The sequence below is a fragment of the Oryx dammah genome, unplaced genomic scaffold, assembly GCF_014754425.2.
Source record: "Oryx dammah isolate SB20612 unplaced genomic scaffold, SCBI_Odam_1.1 HiC_scaffold_10, whole genome shotgun sequence".
NCBI lineage: Eukaryota > Metazoa > Chordata > Mammalia > Artiodactyla > Bovidae > Oryx > Oryx dammah.
In genome coordinates, this window is record NW_024070194.1 from 51,021,940 (window position 1) to 51,047,131 (window position 25,192).

General features: G+C 38.6%; 1 protein-coding gene across 1 annotated transcript in view; it reads right to left on the reverse strand.

The window, feature by feature from the left end:
• Window positions 1-9,588: 9,588 nt before the first annotated feature.
• MRC1 (mannose receptor C-type 1) overlaps window positions 9,589-25,192 on the reverse strand; it is a 110,512-nt gene continuing 94,908 nt past the window's right edge. Inside the window, exons 26-30 of the mRNA XM_040248087.1 lie at window positions 23,270-23,419; window positions 13,620-13,733; window positions 12,935-13,099; window positions 11,671-11,712; window positions 9,589-10,691 (exon numbers count right to left, since the gene is read on the reverse strand). Coding sequence (XP_040104021.1) covers window positions 10,441-10,691; window positions 11,671-11,712; window positions 12,935-13,099; window positions 13,620-13,733; window positions 23,270-23,419 — 722 coding nt within the window. The 3' untranslated portion in view covers window positions 9,589-10,440. The remainder of the gene's footprint in view (window positions 10,692-11,670; window positions 11,713-12,934; window positions 13,100-13,619; window positions 13,734-23,269; window positions 23,420-25,192) is intronic.

Consider the following 25,192-nt stretch of genomic DNA (forward strand, 5'->3'; position numbering starts at 1 on the left):
TGTCAAAATGTAAATCACCGGGGAATGAGAATCTATTTTTCAGTTAATTTGTTAAACTTATCTGTCCAATACTGAACAAAACTATTACTTTTCCAAATGGTTTAAATAGGTTGGTTGATACTGATGCACAAAACTGTTGAAAGTCAGAGTAGCACCCATGTGCATGAGAAATATGGCTTTTTATATCCTTATGCTAACTTCGGTCTAACTCTGAGCCTCCTTGTCAACTGGCCGGAGAGAAATTCCATCCTGAACTGGGTCAAAAGTCCCAGGTCAAACACCAGGGAACCCTAGTCAGTGATGCCCTCTGGTCCTGGCTAAGAATCTTCTCGTCCTAATTCCTGTGGTCTGCTTTTGTTTGGTGCTTCTGTTTCCATTCTGTGTGTGGGGCTCAGAATCCTTGCTGAGACTGAAGCTCTTCTCTCTCAGTTTAAGGCACTCTGATGTCTTGTCACCCCCAAGAGAGCAAATTCAGGCCCTCAACAGATTGAATAAGGATCCCTTCCCACATTAAGGAGGACAACCCGGTTCACTCAGTTTACTGATTCAAATGCTGATCTCATCCAGAAACAGGTTCACAGACACACCCAGAATATGGGTTGTGTTGAACCAATTATCTGGGCACCCTGTGGCCCTGTTGAGGCCTGAAAGTAACTATCAGATCAGTTTATGATTGAAACTCAGCTTCCAGGACTTTCCTGGTGGTTAAGACTCTGTCCTTCCAAAGCAGGGGCTCAGTTTCAATCCCTGGTTGAGGAACTAAGATCGTACTTGCTGTGTGGCATGGTCCAAAATTTTTTTAATTAAAAAACAAAACAAACAAAAAAGAAACCCAGCTTTCTATTACATTAGAACTTATAGAAACTCAGCTTCTCTTTGGGGCCATGTAGCATTTCCCATGTGAACCTCTTTAGACTGTAGAATTTAACAGAGTAAATCTCAATCTAGTGAGGGCCTGAATAAAACAAAAGAGCAAGGACTTCCCTGGTAGTCCAGTGGTTAAGACTTCACCTTCCAGTGCAGGGAATGTGGGTTCGATCCCTGGTTAGGGGAGCTAAGATCCCATATGATTCAAGGCCAAAAAAACAAAACATAAAACAGAAGCAATATTGTAACAAATTCAATAAGTGCTTTAAAAATGATCCATGTCAAAAAAATATTTTTTAAAAAAAAAGGGCAAAGGAAGGGAGAATTTGTTCCCTCTACATAATGATCTCTGAGCTGGGACATTGGGTCTTTGACATCCTGAGGCTTGGCGCTGTGGAATACATTTGGTTGAAGACTGTCCAGAAGAACACAGTGGCTTGGATTCTTTGAGATCAGCTTCAGGAAAAGCTACCTGATACTGTCTGGCTTCCCAAGACATGTATTCCTTGCTCCTCTTGGCCCCCATGGGAACCCCAGAGAATTGGGATTTTCCTGCTTGTCGAGGAAGAGGTGTGGTTAGGAGGAAGAGAAACAAGTCCAGTGATGGAACACATCTTGAAGATGAGCTCCGGGGAACACGGTGGCTGCGCAAGTTCCAGTTGGCTGAGGCCCCTTTGGAGGTTGTGCCAGATTCTCTGTCACTTGGCAGCGGAGTCCTTGTCAGCTGCTCAGGCTGAGGTTCCAAACTGGGTCTGCTTCCTTCAAGCTCTGCAAGTTTGGCTTGGGTGTCTTTGCTGGGTAGGGAGTGGCCCCTTGGATAGTCAAAGTGGTTTTGAACCCAGGACTAGCTGCTCACCCCTCAAAAGCCAAAAAAGAGGCCAGATTGGTGGAAAGGAAAGTTTGCTTTATTTTGGATGCTAGCAACCAGAGAGTGTGGGACAGATGTCTGTCCAAAGGCTGACTGCCTGCGCCCCCTTCACAATCAGTGGGCAAGAGTTTTTATAGATGGAGGGAGGGGGCTACATGCAGAAACAGCACAGTCAGCTCCGACAGTCATCTTGAAATTGGTCATTGGTGGTCTGATCAGCATCATCCTGATTGTTTTAAGTATAGTTAATCTTCAGTTCCAAGGTTGATCAGTTTCCATTTCCTTGAGGCCAATCCTTGGAACTTTGGCAACTTTTGTCATGGCTAGAGACTGGTCATCATGTAGTTAACCTCTTCCACACGGTGGGGGTTGCAGTATCTATAAGACAGCTCATGGGATATGGCTCAGAATAGTATATATAGCCCTTGAGAAGGAATTAAATGTCCTTGACTATTCTTAATCACATTATTACTATTTGATCTCCTTTGATTGTTTTCCTTTTTTCTGCATTTTCTCACTTCTCTGATTAAACTTTTAATCTTTGACTGAAGGTTTTCCACAGATGAAAGGCAGGCTGAGGACACTGTGGGGAGAGGGGCCAGGACCCTGGGGTCCTGCTCAGTTTCAGAAGCGGGAGTCCCAGTACCTGCTTCGTGATGCCTCCCCCGTAGGGACTTGAGGTGAGCACAGATATATCTGGCCAGGCTGTGGTTCATAAGGAGAGGTGGCTCACAGCACAAGTAGGGGGCTGGCGGGGTGCACAGCATATGGGAACAGACTTCCAACAAAAACAGTTCTTAAGTAATCTGTCTCTAGTTACAGCCTATGGACACACGGCAGCAAAGGCCCAGATAGAAGCCTGGACAAGTCCACAGAAAATAACAACATTTTATTATGAGACCAGAGATCAATAACACAAACACATAGACAAACCTGTAGCCCGGTATTTCCTGGAGGGAGTCAAACCTTGCCAGGTGAATGAACTCTCCCATTTGGAGAAGTAGATTCCTAGGCGCTGTCAATCCAATACCCTGTTTTCTTCTCCACTGGAGAATTCAGATCCTCCTCCTGGATCCACACCAGTTCAAGAGTCAGGGCCTGAGTTGGGAAATTAACCCCCAGGGTGGTACATGGCAGTAAGCAGAACACACTCCAGGACCAGCTGGAGTTCATTTGATTGCCTGCCCCTGGGCCTGGCATTTGAAAGGTACTTCATCAGTTTCCCTGTGACCTTTTGAGCCAAGTGTTACTCTGATTTCCAGAAAACTGGAGGAAAACAGAGACAGAATCTTCTTTGAAAGATGGATGGCAATTTTGCTCAAAGACGTTGATGAGGTTTCTCCTGCTCTCTCACATCTCAAGACAGCATAACTGGATTATAGAGTTAAGATGGTCCTGAGCGTGAGAAGGTTCCCATTCACTCCCTTTTAGAAGATGAGCAAACTGACCCAGGGAGACTGATGTTTCCATGAACTGAGATTCTCTATGTTGATCAACAGTTTTGTTATTACCGACAACACAGAGAAATGGTTCTTTTCACAAAGATTTGCCCAGGTTCACATAATGTCAGGCCTTTCCCCTCCTGGAGTTTATAGTCTAAGACTGGATAAGAGAGGCAAATTGTCAGCTCACACATGCTCATTCATGGTGATGGTGGAAGGGATTATAAGAATGCTGCAGCCTTGGGCGAATATCTTAATTCATTTGGGCTTCTATAACAAGATACATGGTGGCTTACAAACAACAGAAATTCATTCCTCACAGTTATGGAGGCTGGGAAGTCCAAGACTGAGGTGCCAGCAGATTCAGTGTCTGGTGACAACCAGCTTCCTAGTTAATAGAAGATGGTCTTCCCTTTGTGGGGTCTCTTTCATAAGGGCACTAGCTAATCCATTCATAGGGGTTCTGCTTTCATGACCCAATCACCTCCCAGAGACCTTACCTCCAAATACTATCACTTTGGGGGTAAGGTCTCAACCTATATGGATTTGGTGGGGGGATTGCATATACTCAGTCCATAGCAGAGAGTATAAGGGAGTTCAGAAAAGAAGTAAAGAAGTGGAGTTTAGCACCAACAATTTCTGATTAATAGAAAGAATTGGAAAACTGCAGTTTTCATTAACTTCCATGCTGTTTGGTTATATGGCTTTGACCTCATGGATTGAGATTTATAATAGCTTTGCGGAAAATGATACCTTCACATAAAAATGATTCCAGAATAGATTGCTCATCAAAATCACAGCCTGAGGGTATCAGAATCCCCTGGGATACTTGTTGAAATGCAGATTCCAGGTTTGGACCCACATCTACTTAATCAGAATCACAAGTGGGGCCCCAGAGGACTCTCTATTTTAAATGATCTCTCTGAGAGACTCTTATGCCCATCAAAGTTTGAGAACCCCTGCCAAAATCCTGAATTAGGAGCAAGCCCAGGCAGTCTTGAACTTTCCTGCCCTTGAAGAAAAAAAAAAAATTAAGTCAACAGAAAAAAGAACATGGTAGCGTCACAGGTTTCTTGAAATTTCACAGAGAACTGTTTGTATGTGAGCTGTAACCAGACCCACAAGGAGAAGGGTTAACTCAAACCCGCAGAGCTAGTAGAATGAGATCAACAGTCTTTGCCAAAACCTAACTGCAGACCTGCCATGAATAACTTGAACATTTTAAAGGTCCCGCAGCACAGCCAGGATCCCCAGCCAACTCAGAAAGCCTTTCCAATGTCAGCGTCACCTTTTGCTGAAAAACGTTGCCTGTCAGGGGTCCCTTCTAAATGAAAAACATTATTTACAAAATGTTAAGGAAATTCTAATACCAAAATATGTATTCCTGGTATGTTGCTGAGAGGTTTGGGCAACATTTCCAGCATATTTCTACATCAGAAAATTCACTAACTCATCTCCCATAATTGTGAGTGACATTGCTATATTCATGTTTTCAAGAATTTTGACCTCATAGGGAATCCTGAATAATTAACCTTCATGGAAGTATTATTTAACATCATTTTGTCATCACCAACTTCATGAAATCACCCAGGGAGTTCTCTGTTTGTTCTGTTTTGCTAGTCAAGCCAATGCCTGAGTCCCATCCCCAGGTTCTAGTTTCATGGGCCTGGAGTGGGGCTCAAGTGTTTACCATATACAATCAGTGCTGAAACACCCATTTACAGGCAATACAACAGAGTTTTCTTAACTTATTTGCAGAAAATAAACTCTCAAAAATGTAGGTGGCTTATATTCTCAATAATACAAAGGTTTCTAAATTAAGATAGAATTTTCTACTTTTAATTTTGTTATAGAGACAAGCCAATAATTGTTCTATGCATCCCGTAGTTATACAATCTAAGTCGTGGGGTGGGGGTAGATCTGAGCCTAATTCTTTTTTTCAGTAAGGGGGAGACTTTTTATTTAATTTTATTATTTTCTTGTTGGAGTGTAATTGCTTTACAATGTTGTGCTAGTTTCTGCTGTAGAACAATGTGAATCAGCTATATGTATACATATATCCCCTTTCTTGAGCCTCCCTCCAACCACCCCATCCCAGCCCTCCAGGTCATCACGGAGCGCGGAGCTGGGCTCCCTGTGCTGTGCAGCAGCTTCCCACTAGCCATCTGCTTAACACATGGCCGTGTAGATATGTCACTGCTGCTCTCCCAACTCACCCTTCTCTCTCTGATCCTGATGCTTACTAAGTTTACTACAGTAAATAATGGCCCCAAATTTGAGTGTCTCAGTGAAAAAGAAGTGTTCTTTCTGAAGGCCTTCCTAGGTTAAGCCATGTCACACACACAGCTTTGATTATATGTGTTTTAAGGCAAAGTAGTAGTTAGACAGGTCGTCTCCGTGGTCAGGTCCAGTGGGTGGAGCCTGACATGGTATCAGGGTGCTCTGAATGCAGGTCAGGTGTGGGGAAGGAGGACCAAACAGAAGATGACTTCCTGTCAGTATCTGAGGCAGTTCCTGAACCTCAGCCCCCGCCACATGCATCTCACTTTCCTACTTAGTGACGACAAGCTGTTTCTTATCTCAGAGGCTTTGGCCAAGTTCTTCCTCTCACTGGCATCCATTCCTACCTGCCTTCCTTACACCTCAAGATTCTATCATCTCATCAGGCTCTGCTCAGTCTCCACCTATCAGAAGCTGTTCCTGACCCTGAGTTGTTCTATAATGAAACAAATAAAGCTTAGCCTTTGGGGACCCTCACTCACATGGGTCCGGTCAGAACCCCTGAGAGGGACCATGGAAATATTTTCATGTGGTCATGTTTCTTAAATCTGCAGAAATAAGAGATTTTAACCATAATAGATTCAGACTGTCTATTTCAACTAACCCCCTGTCAGACTTTCTCTTGTATTAAGCCCTGTTGGAAAGACCATGAGCATTTTTGAGAACCAGGGTAAATGAACATTGAATTTAGAATACATGTAGTTTGGGTTTAGCGGAATAACATACTTACAAATAATATAATTAGTGATGTCAGTATAAGAATGGCATATCAGCTGGATTCAAAGAAATAGAATCAGTAGAAAATAATAACATAGACTGATGGTAGGTAATTGATAAATGACAGATAGATGATACATAGATAGATATACAGATATAGATAATTGATGAATATATGTATAGATAGACCTTTTAGTTTCACTTGTCTGGAGAACCCTGCAAATACAATGATCAGTAAAATAAAATTTAAAAAAAAAAGTGTAGAAGCATGCTATATGGCTGAATTGTGCCCTCCTCTCCAATTCACATGTTGAAGCTGTTGAAGCCCTAACACAGAACCTCAGAACGTGACTGTATTCAGAGACAGTGTCTTTAAGAATTGGATTATGTTAAAAATGAGGTTTTGGAAGCTCATACAACTCAACGTCAAAAAAAAAAAAAAAAAAAACTCAAATGAAAAATGGGCAGAAACCTGATATACAGGTTTCCAAACAGGAAATACAGACGGCCAACAGTAACATGAAAAGATGCTCGGTGTCAGTAATCATCAGGGGAATGCAAATCAAAGTCACAATGAGATATCACCTCACATCTGTCAGCATGATCATGATAGAAAAGAACACAAATACCAAACGCTGGCAAGGATGCAGTGGAAAGGGAACCTTAACACACTGTTGCTGGGAATGTAAGCTGGTTCAGTCGGTGTGAAAACAGTATGGAGGTTTCTCGAAAAATTGCAGTAGAACTACCATATGACCCAGCAATTCCACTCCTGGGTATATATCCAAAAAAAGAGAAAACATGAATTAAGAAGATACCTGTACCCCACTGTTCATACCAGCATTGTTTACAATTGCCAAGATATGGAGTCAGCAGACGAATGGGTAAAGACGACGTGGTGTACATACAATGCAATATTGTTCAGCCATAAAAAAGAACAAAATTTTGCCATTTGCAGCAACATAGGTGGACCTGCCTGGAGAATCCCAAGGACGGGGGAGCCCGAGGGTCTGTGGGGTCACACAGAGTCGGATGCGACTGAAGCAACTTAGCAGCAGCAGCAGCAGCAGGTGGACTGGGAGGGTCTAAGTTCAGATTCTAAGTAATAAGTCAGGTATAGAAAGACAGATACTGTACAATATCACTCATACATGGAAGCTAAAAGATACAACAAACTAGTGAACAGAGCAAAAACAAAGCAGACTCACAGACATTAAGAACAAATTAATGGTGATGGATCAGTTGGTAAAGAATCCTCCTGCAATTCAGGAGACCCCGGTTCAATTCCTGGGTTGGGAAGATCAGCTGGAGAAGGGATAAGCTACCCACTCTGGTATTCTTGGACTTCCCTTGTGACTCAGCTGGTAAAGAATTTGCCTCCAATGCAGGAGACCTGGGTTCGATCCCTGGGTTGAGAAGATTCCCTGGAGAAGGGAAAGGCTACCCACTCCAGTATTCTGGGTCTGGAGAATTCCATGCATTTTACAATCCATGGGGTCATAGAGTCAGACACAACTGACTTCACTTCACTTCACTTCAATGGTTATCAGTGGGGTGAGAGGGGCAACAAGGGTAGGGGATTAAGAGGTATAAACCATTAGGCATAAAATAAGCTATAAAGATTATACTGTACAATATTGGGAATATGGTCAATATTTTATAATAATTATAAATGAAGAATAATTTTCAAAAATTGCAAGCCACTATATTGTACACCTGTAATTTATATAATAGCATGCATCAACTATACATCAATAAAAAAAATCACTCCAAAATGATTGTGTGCCTGTACCTCCATTAGAATGTGTACTTCTTGTGGACCAGCACAGCTTCTCACCCACATTTGAATCTCCAGGACCTAGCTCAACACCTGGGATATGTATGAGATGCTGATGGTATATGTGATGAACAAATAGGTAAATATACAAACAGATGCCCAAGTGAACACTGAAAACAGATGCATCAAGAGATTCCTAGTCTCTAGAAATATCATCTTTATTTTTAGAGATCAAGTTAAAGACTATTCATATTGTTTGAGTTCAACTGGGAAAAAAAAAAATCCTTTAAGAATCTTCTGACTGTTGAATTCTGATGAAAACAAGTGCAAAGCCAGTGTGGAGAGCACTTAAACATTTAATCCTCAAAAAGAATTTCTGGTTTTAAAAAAACAAAAACAAATGGACTACAACCACCAAAACCAAAAATAAATGTAAAAAGCAAACAAAACAAAACTGCTCTTCTCCATTTTATAAAATTTCTCTACCCGGCCCCCATATGTTTAATATGTTACTGAGTTTGAGTACATATATAGATACAGATGACATCTATTTGATTGTATGTTTGAGTGGATAATGCGAGGTGTATTCAGCATCCTACTGAATACAGACTGATGAGACATTTAAGTGTGAGACAAAAGTCTGAAGTCCAAATACTTTCTGTGAAAATGTAGCTCTGAGTTCTAAAGAAAATGACTTGTGTAAAGAATTTGTAAATCATGCTCACTCTTATATTTCTCTTCCATATTTCTAATTCTCTCTTGTTTCTTTTGTATCTTGAAAGAAAAAAAATGCACATATAAAGTTTTTTCAGTATAATTAACCACACACTGCCATGACACTGCAGCTATTGTTTCCATTGGAACATCCTCAAATGGAACATGCTTTGTTCTTACCAAGAAAGTAAAAGCAAGTTGTTTTCTACTGTCTGAGGCATGAGAGAAAGTTGTCTGTTCTCAGAAAGCTTTCTCACAATTGCCCACCTCTTACAACCCCATTAAGTTGGGGTATTGCAAACTCCATCTTACCTCCTAAACAATATGCTGCTTCTTAGTCTCTCTCTCTCTTTTTTTTTTGGCTGCAGCACATGGGATCTTTAGTTGTACCATGCAAGATCTGGTTTCCTGACCAGGGATCAAACTCAGGCCCTCTGCATTAGGAGCTCAAAGTCTTAACCACTGGACCTGGGAAGGACCTAGGGAAGTCCTGTTAGTCTTTTTGAGTTTTGGACTTTCTTCAAAATCTAGCTATTTTCTTCCCAGAAAAAAAAAAAAAAAAAACAAGCATAAACACAAATGGAGACAACATTTTGCAGACAATCTGAGATCCCTGTTTAGGGACTTCAGGTAAGGAACTTCTGCTTGTGAGTAACCCCTTGGGAAAGGCAAGGATGAATTGGAAATATGATACCGGGGTAGATGTGACACCTCTAATATATTTCACAGTGTACACAAAGCTTCATCTGAGGAAAAGTTTTTGAGCAAAGAGGAATTGTTAAAGTGAGGAAAAGATACTTAGAAACCTAATTCCCAGTTAGGGAACAATGCCTTCAACTGTTGCGTTCTGAGATCAGTCAGTGCTACAGGGGAAAGATCCAGGGAAATAGGCCAAGTCATTATAGCAAAAAAACAATTCTATGCACAGTGTTTTAGCAATCTATATTTTCCAAATACATTAAGAGCTTAATTTTAAAAATTCTTCTACTGATAATATCATTAATTTTCCAAGTAATGTAAAGTAAATGGATAAATAAATCGCAGTTAAAAGAAAATTTACACTTACTAAGATCACCAAAATACAAACCTATTAAAAATACACCTTGTCTTTGATGTTTATTTCACATTATCTAAGTACATCCAGTTATGCAAATTTACATTTTTATTTCAAATCTTTGCATTCCTGATATACATAAAACAGGACAAAGAACACATTTGTAATGTTCAGCCTGGAAAATCTTGCTTGGGGCAGACAAGATTCTCAGCTGCCTTCTTCTTTCTGCACATGTACAAATACAATTGTGAATAACTGGAATTAAAAAAATCAAGATGGGTATAAGGAAAAAGGTGACTAAATTTTTGTGTCACCTGAGGTTATATGTATTTGACTTTTAAAATGGTCTTCTAATTATCAAATAATATTTCATGGGTAACAAGTCTTTGGAATCTCCTTGAATGATTTCAGGATGGTTAGCTGGTTGTTTCTGGGGTTCTTGAATTTGAATGCAGTTGACACGAGCTATACACTAATGCTGTGTATTCACCTAAGATCTTCTTAAACATAGTAGTCAATGTTATTATCCCTCTTTTGTGAAAATATCTTGCCAGGCTTAAAAAGGAGCACTTATTTCTTCCACTCGGCAAAGGAAAAAAGACAGACCAGCGTAGTACAGTACTATTATAATTTGAAAGGAAATAATCACATTGAACAAAAGACCTTACCATTTTAGTTATAATTTTATGAAATTCAAATATACCTAAATCATGCCATGATACTAGATGGCCGCATGTTCATTCTGTTCAATGTTGCCCATGAGATCTTTCGTATCATTAGTTCCTGGACTTGATCCACTGTTAAAATACAGAGTGTTCTCAAAAGCGTCCTCTCGAGGCAAACGCACACGTCTTTTCTTATAAAAGAAGTACACAGCGAAGCCAGCACCCATTATAATCAGGAGGACCACGATGACTACTACTCCTGTCGCACTGGTAGACGGTTTAGAAGGTTCCATCTTTCTTGGATCAGCTATAAGTAAGTAAATATATTAGAAAAAAGTTAAGTGGAGGGAGGCAGAGAGCAGAGTGCCATGGAGAACAGTACAACTGTCTTAGAAAAATAAAATGCATGAATTTCCTGTCCAGTGACATTTGCCAAACAGAAATTTAGGACATGAATATAGAATTCCATGGATGATTAATTCAAATGTTCGGATGACTATTCAGTTGCAAGAGTATTCCATGTATCTATGCAGCAGTAAGCTAGTATAATATTTTAAAATATTTATACCTTTTAAAAATAATTGAAGGCTGCTTACACATACATCATATGAAGATAAATGGAATAGTAAAAGCAGTGATAATAATAACAACCAAGGGGGAAAATTAGGGAAAAAAGAAAATGAATAGTGGAAAATTGAACACATGAGTATTAGTTAACAGCACGTAGGAAGTTAAGAGAGCTGCAGGCAAGCCACACATCTCACTTTTACTTTTTTTAGCAGCAAACAACATAAGTGAAAGAGGTCAGTTCCTCATTCAAACTGTCGATAAAACTAAAATTTTAAATATTGCTCAAAAAAAAAAGAAAACAAAGAAATCATAGGGATTCCTAAGAGAAATTTCTTCCCTGGGTTCTCATAGGGCAATTAGTGTAACAAAGCAATTAGTGTCCTCAGTAAGACCTAGAGTTCTTGCCTGGAGAATCCCATGGACAGAGGAGCCTGGCAGGCTACAGTCCATGTGGTTATAAAGAGTCGGACACAACTGAGTGACTCAACAACAACAACAACAAGACCTAGGATAAAAACACCAAACTGACTCCAAGACCGGCTTTTCTAGAGTATCATTCAAGAGTGATTGGTGCCCTAACAACAAAGGCTAGAGTCACTCAAGCTATTTGACTGAGAGTGTAATGGGTGTAGGAAGGGAAAATTATGGTTTTTAAAGCAAACACACTGTATCAATGTATTGCTAATATGGAACTTAAAAGTTCATGATGATCTTACCTTTTGTTGTAATTAATGTATGCGTAGGTTCAGCATCAACAACTGTTTGTAAAATAACAAAATAATTAAATAGTTATAAAGACCCATGATAATTGCATGTAGATAGTGAGCATTATTTGGTTTACAAATACATCAAATTATTCATGTTTGATGTACGGTGATATATGATATATATAGACAATAATCAGATAGATGGGCAGATAGATAAAATCTGTATGTATATATACAGATTTTAGCTATCTATCTTCCTATAACTGCAACCTACAGCTACATGGTGAGTTTAAATAGACTGGAAGATCTGAAAACAGGAAAAAAAAAACCCAGTTGCATTTGAGCCACTTATACCACAAAAATCTACCCAATCTACCCATAAAATAATGTATTCTAGGCTAGTGGTTTTGAAAATGGCTCACTGAAGCATAAGATATTACAAGGCATTTGAATGAAAAATAAAATAAGAATCCAACACTGCACCAAAAGGTACAGTATCTTAGAACAGAGTTGTCAAAGAATGAAGAACTAGCATCACTGACTCAGTGGAAATTTCAGCAAATTCTGGGAGACAGTGGAGGACAGAGGAGCCTGGCATGCTACAGTCCATGGGGTCACAAGGACTCAAACACAACCTAGCAACTGAACAACAACAAAAAATAATAAAACCACTGGGGATGGAGTATTACTTTATTTAGTTCATTTATTTAAATCTATCATCTAATTAATTTTATCTCTTGGTAAAAATACCATGTGAAGTAGAATGGCATAAAACTATTGTGAACGTCCAGATAATATCATATCATGGGCACGTAATACTATTAATTCCCCCAATCCTTGTCCTGACATGGCCTGCCATTCAATCTCAGGAGGAAACTTAATTGGTGTTACATGATTTATTTCTTAATAAATTCTCATTCCTCCCCACTGTCCACTTCTTGTTTGGTCAAGGTACGTATTTTATCTCTTTTTCTCATATACCATAAGGCTAAATCTCCAAACTTCTTCCAACTTCACAAATCCGTGTGCATGGATACTTCATCACATGTGTACTGATTTACCAAAATTATTACTTCAATTAAGCAGGAAGTTTTGTGCTCACTCAAAGCAACAGACAGAACTAATCATCATGGCAGACTAGATTTCTTGCTTATAAAGAGGGGGAGTTTATAAGGAACCTGTAATCCCACTATAATTCCACACCTAACATCTTCATATTTGCAAGAAAAGGGAGCCTAGAAACATATGTGCCATAGGACAGATTCTTACTTACTTTTTGGTCTTTTACAAATGTATCCTTTGTAGGAAGAACAGTGGATATTGCTCCATAACCCAGAAGATGCGTATAAAGTGACACAATCAGTTCTTTCACCAGAGGGATCACCTGTTTTCCAGTTGACAAAGGAGACTGGGTTGTTGTTTATCCATAGCCACATTCCTGATTATCAGAGGAAGCCAGAAAAAATTACAAGTCAAAAATAATCCCCCTTAAAATAAATTCTACTTATTCATGTGAAATTTCTAAGCATGTTATTTTATACCACAATCAACAGCTTTTTATACTTAAGAGTTTTAATAGGCAAGGTAATAATTAATTAATAGAGGAAAGGAAACTGAGAATTATGTTTCTTATGTAGCTTCAGTTGAAATTTTATTCCTAATTAGTATACATATGTAAAGTTATCTCCCCCTAATTTTTTTAATAGCAAAAGATAGACAATATTTTTTAAAACTTCTTTAACTTAGCAACAGTGGATACTCCTTTTAGCAACTTTCAAGATAGGCTAATGTGTGAGTCACTTAAATATTCAGTTCTTATCTCAAATGAAACTATGAGTTTGAATTTTCAAATGTTTCACAGATTAATCATTAATTAAAGCAAGATTTTCTAGAATTGAAAACTTGTTTTGAAATATTTTGAAATAGTCATGATTCAAAAATCATGGTGCAAAAATTACCTTCAACATTTCTGTACAATCCTATCCAAAAATTGGTTTTGCTTTGAAGTGGCTCAACTCGATATGACAGGAAACTCAATTCAGCAGCACTTTCAATGGTAACCAGAGAGGAACCTACAAAAGAATAAACAAGATGGCAATACATTTAAGTAGTTGAAAACATTTTTATAATGATTGTGTTGATATTAAGAGCAATAAAAATCATCCCACTATCTCCACTTAAGGAGAAGAATTTCAGAGAGTGAACATTTGTCTTCTAAGAATTTGTTTCCATTCTGAAAATGTGATTTTTTAAGGCATCATTTGTGTACAACCACTGGACAACTCACTGCAGGATATACAAAGATGAGAAGAACACAGAATACATTAAGAAGGTTATGGTTCAGTGAGTAGGAATGAGTTGAGCATCTAGAGAAATGTATTAGAAAAAAAAATATAAAAAGGTACTGACATGCCAAACAGGGAGAAGATTTGTTTTAGGGGAAGCTATTTAAGGAAGCATGCAAGAAACAGAATTTTAAAATATTAGGGAGCGTGAGATTTCAAGTAGAAAGAATAGAAAATAATTCTGAGGTTAGGAAAAATAAAAAAAGAGAGAGACAAGGAAGCATAGAGGTGGTTCACAGATGCATGGAATTCATGTCTGGTTTATAGTAATAAGATATGAAATAGATAGAAAGGTAGGTAGGCAGGTAGATAAGGCAATCTATTGGGGTAAATGAATAACATTGATAGCTCAGTTTGGCTGGATGAATCTGGTCAATGGGTGAAAAAGCCTTGGGTTAGGTCTCACCTCAGATGGCAGGAGACTGGTATTTAGGGTAATGTGGTGACTAAAAAACACTTAGATTTTTAGGCAGCAGAATGATGCATGCACTATAAAAGTATTAATCCAGCTGTTATGTATAGGACTGTACAAAAAGAAGACAGGAAACAGAAAGGCTGCTTGGATACTGCAGCATCTAACATACCTGGTCAAAGATTGCTTCAGGGCCAGGACTGTGTTTTATTGTAAAATTATAGATTTTTAAATAATAACAACTTAAACTATATTTAAGCTATTTCTACCAGACATTTTGCTTTGGGCTTTGCAAACATGATCTCACTAAAATTTTACAACTACCTTATTAAGTTAGTACTACTGTTATTCCATTTTACAGATAAGGAATTTAAAAGTCCAAAAAGTAAGATCTTTTAAGATCTTAATGATAGTGGAGGGCAAAGTCATGGCATGATCCAGGCATCTGAATCTTGCCCTATACCTAACCACATGCCTGCATCCCACATTACTGGGACCTTGCTGACTATTTTCATTGCATCATTTCAGATTTTATTTTAAAATATATTTCATAGATGATAGCCATTTCAATATATATGGGATATATTTTGATGAATGTGAATCATTCATTTTATTTACAGGAAAACATAGTTATCTACAGTTGAAAACAAAGTTTCTACATATCCACTGCCAAGAATTTTTTAAAAAAAATACTTAGCAACATTAAAAAAAAAACATTTAATTTAAAAAAGGAGGTTTCAAGTGACGTCATAATGAATGGCAGAGTAAGAACCCTTGAAAATCCTCCCCCCTACAAAAGCAATAAGAACACTAATTTTTTTTTTTAATCAACTTTTTCAGAACACTGAAAGTTAACCAACAGCTTGTAACAGTCCAGGAAGTATTTATTCAAGAAAAATGACTGACTCTCAGTAAGGAAAGTGAGCTTCATGATGTTTTAACTTGTCCTAATCCCACAGCCTTATCCCTAGCTCTGTGATTGCCTTAAAATCCAAAAGCCTCAAAATCACACTAAAGACCAGAGACCAAGAAGACACTGGGAAAGTCAGAATGGGATTGGGGTTCTTTCCAAGCCACATTCTCAAAGAATTTCCATTATTTGATCTCTGACAGTTCCCTGGAAAGCCTCACTTGGCAGAACCTGCCTTAATTTTTAATGAACTAACTCAGAGCTCATCCAGCACTTTCCTTGGGGGAATTTGTCAAAAATTAACAGTGGCAATAACCTGACAGTATAGCTGTCTGAAGCAGTGATAACATTTTAGGGAAACAATAAGCTAACCAAAAAGCTAAAAGGAAAGACTGTGGAGTAAAATGTCCATAGGGAACTTTAAGAAGCACCGACCTATTCCTGGGCATCTAGAAGGCCACAGACATGCACTGGAGTGTGTACATGCATGGGACTATGTGCATGCCCGTGAAAGATCTGAAAAGTCTCTACATTTTCACCTCTGGCTGACCTTGACAGTCTGCACAAGCAGGAAGTGAAGGCTAAGGTAGAGTTTTAAACTTCATGTATGAATGTTGAAGACATGTCTTCAGACAGAGCCCCTCAGTAAAACCCAGAAAACTTATTTGTTCTAGGCACTAAGGAAATACATACACATCACTAGCTGACCACTAAACTAACTAGGTAGAGAATTCAGTAACTGTGCATGAAAAAGAATACATACTTTATAGAATTTATGAGGGAAAATTACTAAACAAGGAAACAACAAACAGCAACAAAATCAAACCTTGTAGACTGAAAATAAACTTATTTCCAATGTTGCTTATTTTATTATTTTAAATACATATTTTTCAATGAAAATTACAAAAAATTCAAAGAAACACGAAAATATGACCCATACCAAGAAAAGAAGCAGCCAATACAAATTTTTCCTGAACAAGTCACATCTTTGGCTTATTGGACAAAGACTTTTGAAATCAGCTATGTTAAGGATGTTTAAAGAACTTAAAGGGGAAAGTGTCTAAAGAACTAAAAGAAAGTATGAAATAATTGCTCACTAAATAGAGACTATTAATAAAAAGATAGAAATTATTTTAAAATAAAATCCTAGAGTTAAACATTATAATAATTTAAAGGAAAACTTCACTGGAGAAGCCAAAAACTGAATTTGATTAAGTAAAAGAAATAATCAACAAGCTTGTGATTATCCAGTCTGAATAATGGGAGTCCTAGGAGAGGAGTGAGATAAAGAGGCATAAAGAGTATTTGAAGAAATGATGGACCAAAAGCTTCCCAATGGTCCTTCCCAGGACAAGTGCATGGCAACCCACACCTGTATTCTTGCCTGGAGAATCCCATGGACAGAGGAGCTGGTAGGCTATGGTCCACAGGGTCACAAAGAGTCAGGCACAACTGAAGCAGCTTAGCACAGCACAGCACAATGGCTGATAATTGCCCTAACCTTGGAGAAAGAAACAGACATCTAGATCCAGGAAGCATAAGGAGTACCAAATACAGTGAATCTAAAGAGATTATTGTCAAATACAGACTTAAATTGAAGAAAGTAGGGAAAACCACTAGGCCATTCAGGTATGACCTAAATCAAATCCCTTATGATTATACAGTGGAAGTGAGAAATAGCTTTAAGGGACTAGATCTGATAGATAGAGTGCCTGATGAACTATGGATGGAGGTTCATGACATTGTACAAGAGACAGGGATCAAGACCATCCCCATGGAAAAGAAATGCAAAAAAGCAAAATGGCTGTCTGGGGAGGCTTTACAAATAGCTGTGAAAAGAAGAGTAGTGAAAAGCAAAGGAGAAACAGAAAGATGTAAGCATCTGAATGCAGAGTTCTAAAGAATAGGAAGGAGAGATAAGAAAGCCTTCCTCAGCGATCAATGCAAAGAAATAGAGGAAAACAATAGAATGGGAAAGACTAGAGATCTCTTCAAGAAAATCAGAGATACCAAGGGAACATTTCATGCAAAGATGGGCTCAATAAAGGACAGAAATGGTATGGACCTAACAGAAGCAGAAGATATTAAGAAGAGGTGGCAAGAATACACAGAAGAACTGTACAAAAATGATCTTCATGACCCAGGTAATCACGATGGTGTGATCACTCACCTAGAGCCAGACATCCTGGAATGTGAAGTCAAGTGGGCCTTAGAAAGCATCACTACGAACAAAGTTAGTGGAGGTGATGGAATTCCAGTTGAGCTATTTCAAATCCTGAAAGATGATGCTGTGAAAGTGCTACACTCAATATGCCAGCAAATTTGGAAAACTCAGCAGTGGCCACAGGACTGGAAAAGGTACGTTTTCATTGCAATCCCAAAGAAAGGCAATGCCAAAGAATGCTCAAACTACCACACAATTGCACTCATCTCACATGCTAGTAAAGTAGTGCTCAAAATTCTCCAAGCCAGGCTTCAACAATACGTGAACCGTGAGCTTCCAGATGTTCAAGCTGGTTTTAGAAAAGGCAGAGGAACCAGAGATCAAATTGCCAACATCTGCTGGATCATGGAAAAAGCAAGAGAGTTCCAGAAAAACATCTATTTCTGCTTTATTGACTATGCCAAAGCCTTTGACTGTGTGGATCACAATACACTGTGGAAAATTCTTCAAGAGATGGGAATACCAGACCACCTGACCTGCCTCTTGAGAAACCTATATGCAGGTCAGGAAGCAACAGTTAGAACTGGACATGGAACAAAAGACTGGTTCCAAATAGGAAAAGGAGTACGTCAAGGCTGTATATTGTCACCCTGCTTATTTAAATTATATGCTGAGTACACCATGAGAAATGCTGGGCTAGAAGAAGCACAAGCTGGAATCAAGATTGCTGGGAGAAATATCAATAACCTCAGATATGCAGATGACACCACCCTTATGGCAGAAAGTGAAGAGGAACTAAAAAGCCTATTGATGAAAGTGAAAGAGGAGAGTAAAAAAGTTGGCTTAAAGCTCAACATTCAGAAAACGAAGATCATGGCATCTGGTCCCATCACTTCATGGGAAATAGATGGGGAAATAGTGCAAACAGTGTCAGACTTTATTTTGGGGGGCTCCAAAATCACTGCAGATGGTGACTGCAGCCATGAAATTAAAACACGCTTACTCCTTGGAAGAAAAGTTATGACCAACCTGTGTGGATAGCATATTGAAAAGCAGAGACATTACTTTGCCAACAAGGTCCGTCTAGTCAAGGCTATGGTTTTTCCATTGGTCATGTATGGATGTGAGAGTTGGACTGTAAAGAAAGCTGAGTGCCGAAGAATTGATGCTTTTGAACTGTGGTGTTGGAGAAGACTCTTGAGAGTCCTTTGGACTGCAAGGAGATCCAACCTGTCCATCCTAAAGGAGATCAGTCCTGGGTGTTCATTGGAAGGACTGATGCTAAAGCTGAAACTCCAATACTTTGGCCACCTCATGCGAAGAACTGACCCATTGGAAAAGACTCTGATGCTGGGAGGGATTGGGGGCAGGAGGAGAATGGGACGACAGAGGATGAGATGGCTGGATGGCATCACCGACTCGATGGACATGAGTTTGGGTAAACTCCGGGAGTTGGTGATGGACAGGGAGGCCTGGCATGCTGCAATTCATGGGGTCGCAAAGAGTTGGACACGACTGAGTGACTGAAATGAACTGAACTGAAAGAGACCAACACCTTGACACATTACAATTAAATTGTCAAAAGTGGCAATCCACTCCAGCACTCTTGCCTGGAAAATCCCATGGACGGAGGAGCCTGATAGGCCACAGTCCATAGGGTCGTAGAGTCGGACACAACTGAGTGACTTCACTTTCATTTTCACTTTAAAGACAAAGAGTGATTCTTAAAAACAGTTAAACAAAAGCAACTTTTTACACATAAGGCAACCCCTGCAAGACTATGAAGAAACTTTCCAGCAGAAACTTTGCTGGAATTTTCCAGCAGAAACTTTGTCCAGAGGGAATGAAAAGATTATATTTAAAGTGCTTAGAGATAAAAGCTTCCAACCAAGAATACTCCACCTAGAAACACTGTCATTCAGAATTAAAAGAGAGATAAAAAATTTTCCAGACAAATAAAACTGGAAAGAGTTCATCACCAATAGATTTTTTCCCTGATAGCCTTATTTTTGTCCTGATAGCTCAGTTCAATTCAGTTCAGTCGCTCAGTCATGTCCGACTATTTGTGACTCCATGAATGGCAGCACGCCAGGCCTCCCTGTCCATCACCAACTCCCGGAGTTCACTCAGACTCATGTCCATCGAGTCAGTGATGCCATCCAGGTATCTCATCCTCTGTTGTCCCCTTCTCCTCCTGCCCCCAATCCCTCCCAGCATCAGAGTCTTTTCTAATGAGTCAACTCTTTGCATGAGGTGGCCAAAGTACTGGAGTTTCAGCTTTAGCATCAGTCCTTCCAAAGAAATCCCAGGGTTGATCTCCTTCAGAATGGACTGGTTGGATCTCCTTGCAGTCCAAAGGACTCTCAAGAGTCTTCTCCAATACCACAGTTCAAAAGCATCAATTCTTCGGCACTCAGCCTTCTTCACAGTCCAACTCTCACATCCATACATGACCACTGGAAAAACCATAGCCTTGACTAGACGGACCTTAGTCGGCAAAGTAATGTCTCTGCTTTTGAATATACTATCTAGGTTGGTCATAACTTTTCTTCCAAGGAGTAAGCGTGTTTTAATTTCATGGCTGCAGTCACCATCTGCAGTGATTTTGGAGCCCCCCAAAATAAAGTCTGACACTGTTTCCACTGTTTCCCATAGCTCAGTTTGTAAAAGAATCCGCTTGCAATGCAGGAGACCCTCGTTCAATTCCTGGGTGGAAAGATCTGCTGGAAAAGGGATAGGCTACCCACTCCAGTATTCTTGGGCTTCCCTTATGGCTCAGCTGGTAAAGAATCTGCCTGTAATGCGGGAGACCTGGGTTTGAACCCTGGGTTGGGAAGATCCCATGGAGAAGGGAAAGGCTACCCACTCCAGTATTCTGGCCTGGAGTACAACTGAACCACTTTCACTTTATAATAAATGTCAATGGGAATTCTTCAAGTTAAAGTGTAAGGACTCTAATTAATAATATGAAAATATTTGAAAATATAAAACTCAATGGTTAAGATAAATATGTAGGAAAATCCAGAATTCTGATATAGTGGTGGTAGGTAAATCATCTGTAATGCTAGTATAAAGGTTAAAATACAAAGTATTAAAAATAACTGTAAATACAATAATTTGTTAATGTATACACAACATAAAAATATGTAATTGTGACATCAAAAATATAAAAGGTGGGGGAATGTAGAAATATAGAGTGCTTGCATACATTCAAAGTTAAGTTGTTACCAGCTTTAAATACACTACTATAACTATAAGATGTTTCATATAAGCTTCATAATAACCACACAACAAAACCTATAGTACATATACAAAAGGAAACAAACCTAAGAATATCATTATAGAAACCATCAAATCACAAAGGAAATGCACAGAGGAAGAAAGGAAAAAAAAGAAGGTCAAGACAGACAGAGACAATTAACAAAATGGCAATATTAAGTCCATGCCTACCAATTCTTGCTGCAAATGTAAATGGACTAAATTCTCCAATCAAAAAACACAGAGTGGCCTAATAGATTAAAAAAGAAGAGGAATAAAAAGAAAAAGACCCAACTATATGCTGTCTACAAGAGATGCATTTCAACTTCAGGACATACATAGGCTTAAAGTGAAGGGATTAAAAAAAATTATTCCATGCAAGTAGTATTGAGAAAACTGACAGCCACGTGAAATAGAATAATACTGGACCACTACTAACACTGCACAGGAAAATCAACTCAAAATTATTAAAGACTTGGATATAAGACCTGAAATCATGGAAGAAAATATAGGCAATAAGCTCCTTGACATTAACTTTGGTGATGATTTTTTTGTATTTGACACTAACAACAAAGGCAAAAAAAAAAAAAGCAAAAATAAACAAATGGCACACCACCAACCTAAAACGCTTCTGTATAGCAAAGGAAACCATCAGCAAAATTAAAATATTACTTACTGAACGGGAAAAAAATTTTGCAAACCACATGTCCTAATAGAGGTTTAATATGTAAAATATACAACTTAAACAACTCAATGGCAAAAACCAAATAACTCAATTTTTAAAATGGGTTTAGAACATGAATAGACATTTTTTTTTCCCATAGGAGACTTTCAAATGATTAAAAAGTACATGAAAAGTTGTGCAACATCACTAATCATCAGTGAAATACAAATCAAAACCACAATGAGCTATCACCCCCACACTTGCTTAGGCTAGCTATTATTAAAAAGATAAGAGATAACAAATGCTGGAGAGGATGAGGAGAAGAGAAAACCTGGTTAGTGTGAATATAAATTGGAACAACATGGGGGTTCCTCAAAAAATTAAAGATATAACTATCAGCACTCCCACTTCTCAGTGTATATTCAAAGGAAATGAAATCAGCATTTTGAAAAGATATCCGCACTCCATGTTTACTGCAGCGTTATTAACAATAGCCAAGATATGGAAACAACCTAAATGTCCATCAACAGATGAATGGTTAAGGAAAGGCAGTGTGTATATACAATGGAATATTATGCAGTCTTCAAGAAAGAAGGAAATCCTGCCATTTGCAGCAGCATGGATCTGCCTGGTGGGCATTATTTTAAGGAAGTAAGCCAGAGACAAACAAGTACTATATGGTATTACTTATATGTGGAATTAAATAAAAGCCAAACTCATAGAAACAGAGAGTAGAATGGTGGTTGTGAGGGGCTTAGGGTGTGGGAGAAACAGGGTACAAACCTTCAGTTATACGATAAATAAGGTCCTGGGATCTGTATAATATAGTGACTATAGTTAATACTGTATGATATAAGAGATTAGAAATTAAGTATTCTTAGCAAAAAAGGAAAAAAAAAGTAAATATGTGATATGATGGTTATGTTAACTTAACACTAGGAATCCTTTCCCAGCAAACACATGTATCAAATCATCACCCTGTATACCTCAATTGTATTATAATTTTATGTCCACTACATCTCAATAAAACTGAAGGAAAAAACTAAACATAAAAGCAAAAAGAAGTAGTAAAAACTCCAGGCTGACTTTTGAAAAAACAAGAAGAATATGACAACGTAACCCTTGCTCACCACTGTTGAAAAAAGAGCCCTGACTTAGGGCATAAAAAAACTTCAGTAACAAAATAATTCAGTAAAATATTTATTGGGATTACAGTAAGTAAATTTGTTAATGTACCCTGAAAATTCACTTTATTTGATATTTTTATATCAGAAGGAAAACTTTCCACTTCTGTCAGGTCTACTTGAATTTTCTTTCATATTATTCACAAATAAGATAACCAAATCTAAATGCTTCTCTGCTAAGTTGCTTTAGTCGTGTTCAACTCCATGCGACCCCATAGACGGCAGCCCACCAGGCTCCCCTGTCCCTGGGATTCTCCAGGCAAGAACACTGGAGTGGGTTTCCATTTCCTTCTCCAAAATGCTTCTCTATTCATGGCAAAGCAAAATGGTCCCTGTGCACTTGTGAAGCCTCAGCTGATTAGTGATAAAAGGTGAATCCAACACTCTGAATTATAATCCCAGTGATTTAACATACTAGGGCAGAAAGTAAGAAAGACTTCTTCAGCAAATCATTGCTTTCCACACCAGAATTCTTTAATCTTTTGAGGCTATAATGTTAGAAATTGCATTTAAGGGGCATGAGGTTAACATTTCTGTTACAATATGAATTATTAAGACAAAAAAGACAGATATTCTTACATTCCTTAGGTTTTAACATACAAGGCCACTATTATCATGGTAATCTAGAGTATATGATCATGGAATTTTCTGATAGTAAATGTGCCACTTACCCATTCGAAGACATTCCAGAGAAGCCTGGCCCCAGTTCCTTGTAAATGAAGATTCAATATAGTAGCAGTGACCGTGGAAAGGAATCCATGCTGAGTGCTCTGTCTCAGGGCATCTACCAGGCAGCTGTGGGGGCTCAGTGGCAGGGACTTCTGTTAATAAAAAGATATTTAAAATAAAGTAAGATCTGAAGTGTTTGTAGTACACAGAATAAAATACTAACAATTAAGAAAGTTTTCATCATCTCTTTATTATTTTTTTAAAAGCCCTAATGGTAATCATTTAGCTCTACCACTTCTATTACTGAGATTTCTTTTTACTTTATCATTATTTTATTTTTAAAATATTTAAATAGAAGGTATTGTGGTACAATGGCAATCAACCACATTCATAATTAAGAATATAGATCTACAGATACCTACAAAGATGTTAGTTTGTTCCCCAAAGAGATCACCCAAAAATAATTTGCAAAGTGAGTCTTCCTTCTGGACACTCTTCATTTTCTAGGATCCTTGCCCCTATAAAATCATCTTAGCTGTGACTGACATCGATGTTAAAACTAAGTGTTATAGGTAGAATTCTAGGACTTTATCACTGTCCAATTCAACTACATGTTAAGACCGTATCACTGTAATATCACTGACTCCAACAAATCTGCATTGCTGTTCAGTCACTAACTCATATCCAACGCTTTGTGACCCCATGGACTGCAGCACCCCAGGTTTCCTGTCCTTCCCTATCTCCCAGTGCTTGCTCAAACTCAAGTCCACTGAGTCGGTGATGCCATCCAACCATCTCATCCTCTGTTGTATCCTTCTCCTCCTGCCCTCAATCTTTCCGAGCATCAGGGTCTTTACCAATGAGTCGGCTCTTTGCATCAGGGGGCCTATGTATTGGAGCTTCAGCTTCAGCATCAGTCCTTCCAATGAGTATTTGGTTTTGATTTCCTTTAGGACTGACTGGTTTGATCTCCTTGTTGTCCAAGGAACTCTCAAGTCTTCTCCAGCACCACAGCTTGAAAGCATCAATTCTTTGGTGCTCAGCCTTCTTTATGGTCCAACTCTCACATCCATATGTGACTACTGGAAAAACTATACCTTTGATTATAAGGACCTTTGTCAGCAAAGGAATGTCTTTGCTCTTGAATATGCTGTCTAGGTTGGTCATAGTTTTTCTTTCAAGGAGCAAGTGTCTTTTAATTTCATGGCTGCAGTCACCATTCACAGTGATGTTGGAGCCCAAGAAAATAAAGTCTGTCACTATTTCCACTTTTTCCCTATTTATGTGCCATGAAGTGACGGGACTGGATCCACCATCTTAGTTTTTTGAGTGGTGAGTTTTAACTCACTCTTTTTCACTCTCCTTTTTCACCCTCATCAAGAGGCTCTTTAGTTCCTCTTCACTTTCTGCCATTAGAGTGGTATCATCTGAATACCTGAAGTTATTGGTATTTCTTTCAGCAGTTTTGATTCCAGCTTGTGCTTCATCCAGCCCAGCATTTCGCATGATGTACTCTGCATATAAGTTACATAAGCAGAGTGATGAATACAGCCTTGGCACACTCCTTTCCCAATTTTGAACCAATCTGTTGTTCCATGTCCAGTTCTAACTGTTGCTTCTTGACCTGCATACAGGCTTCTTGGGAGCCAGGTAAGGTGGTCTGGTATTTCCATCTCTTTAAGAATTTTCCACAGTTTATTCTGACCCACGGAGTCAAGGGCTTTAGCATAGTCAATGAAGCAGAAGTAGATTTTTTTTCTGGAGTTCTCTTGCTTTTTCTATGATCTAAGAAAAGTAGACAATTTGATCTCTGCTTCCTCTGCCTTTTCTAAATCCAGCTTGAACATCTGGAAGTTCTTGGGTCACATATTGCTGAAGCCTAACTTGGAGGATTTTGAGCATTATCTTGCTAGCATGTGAAATGA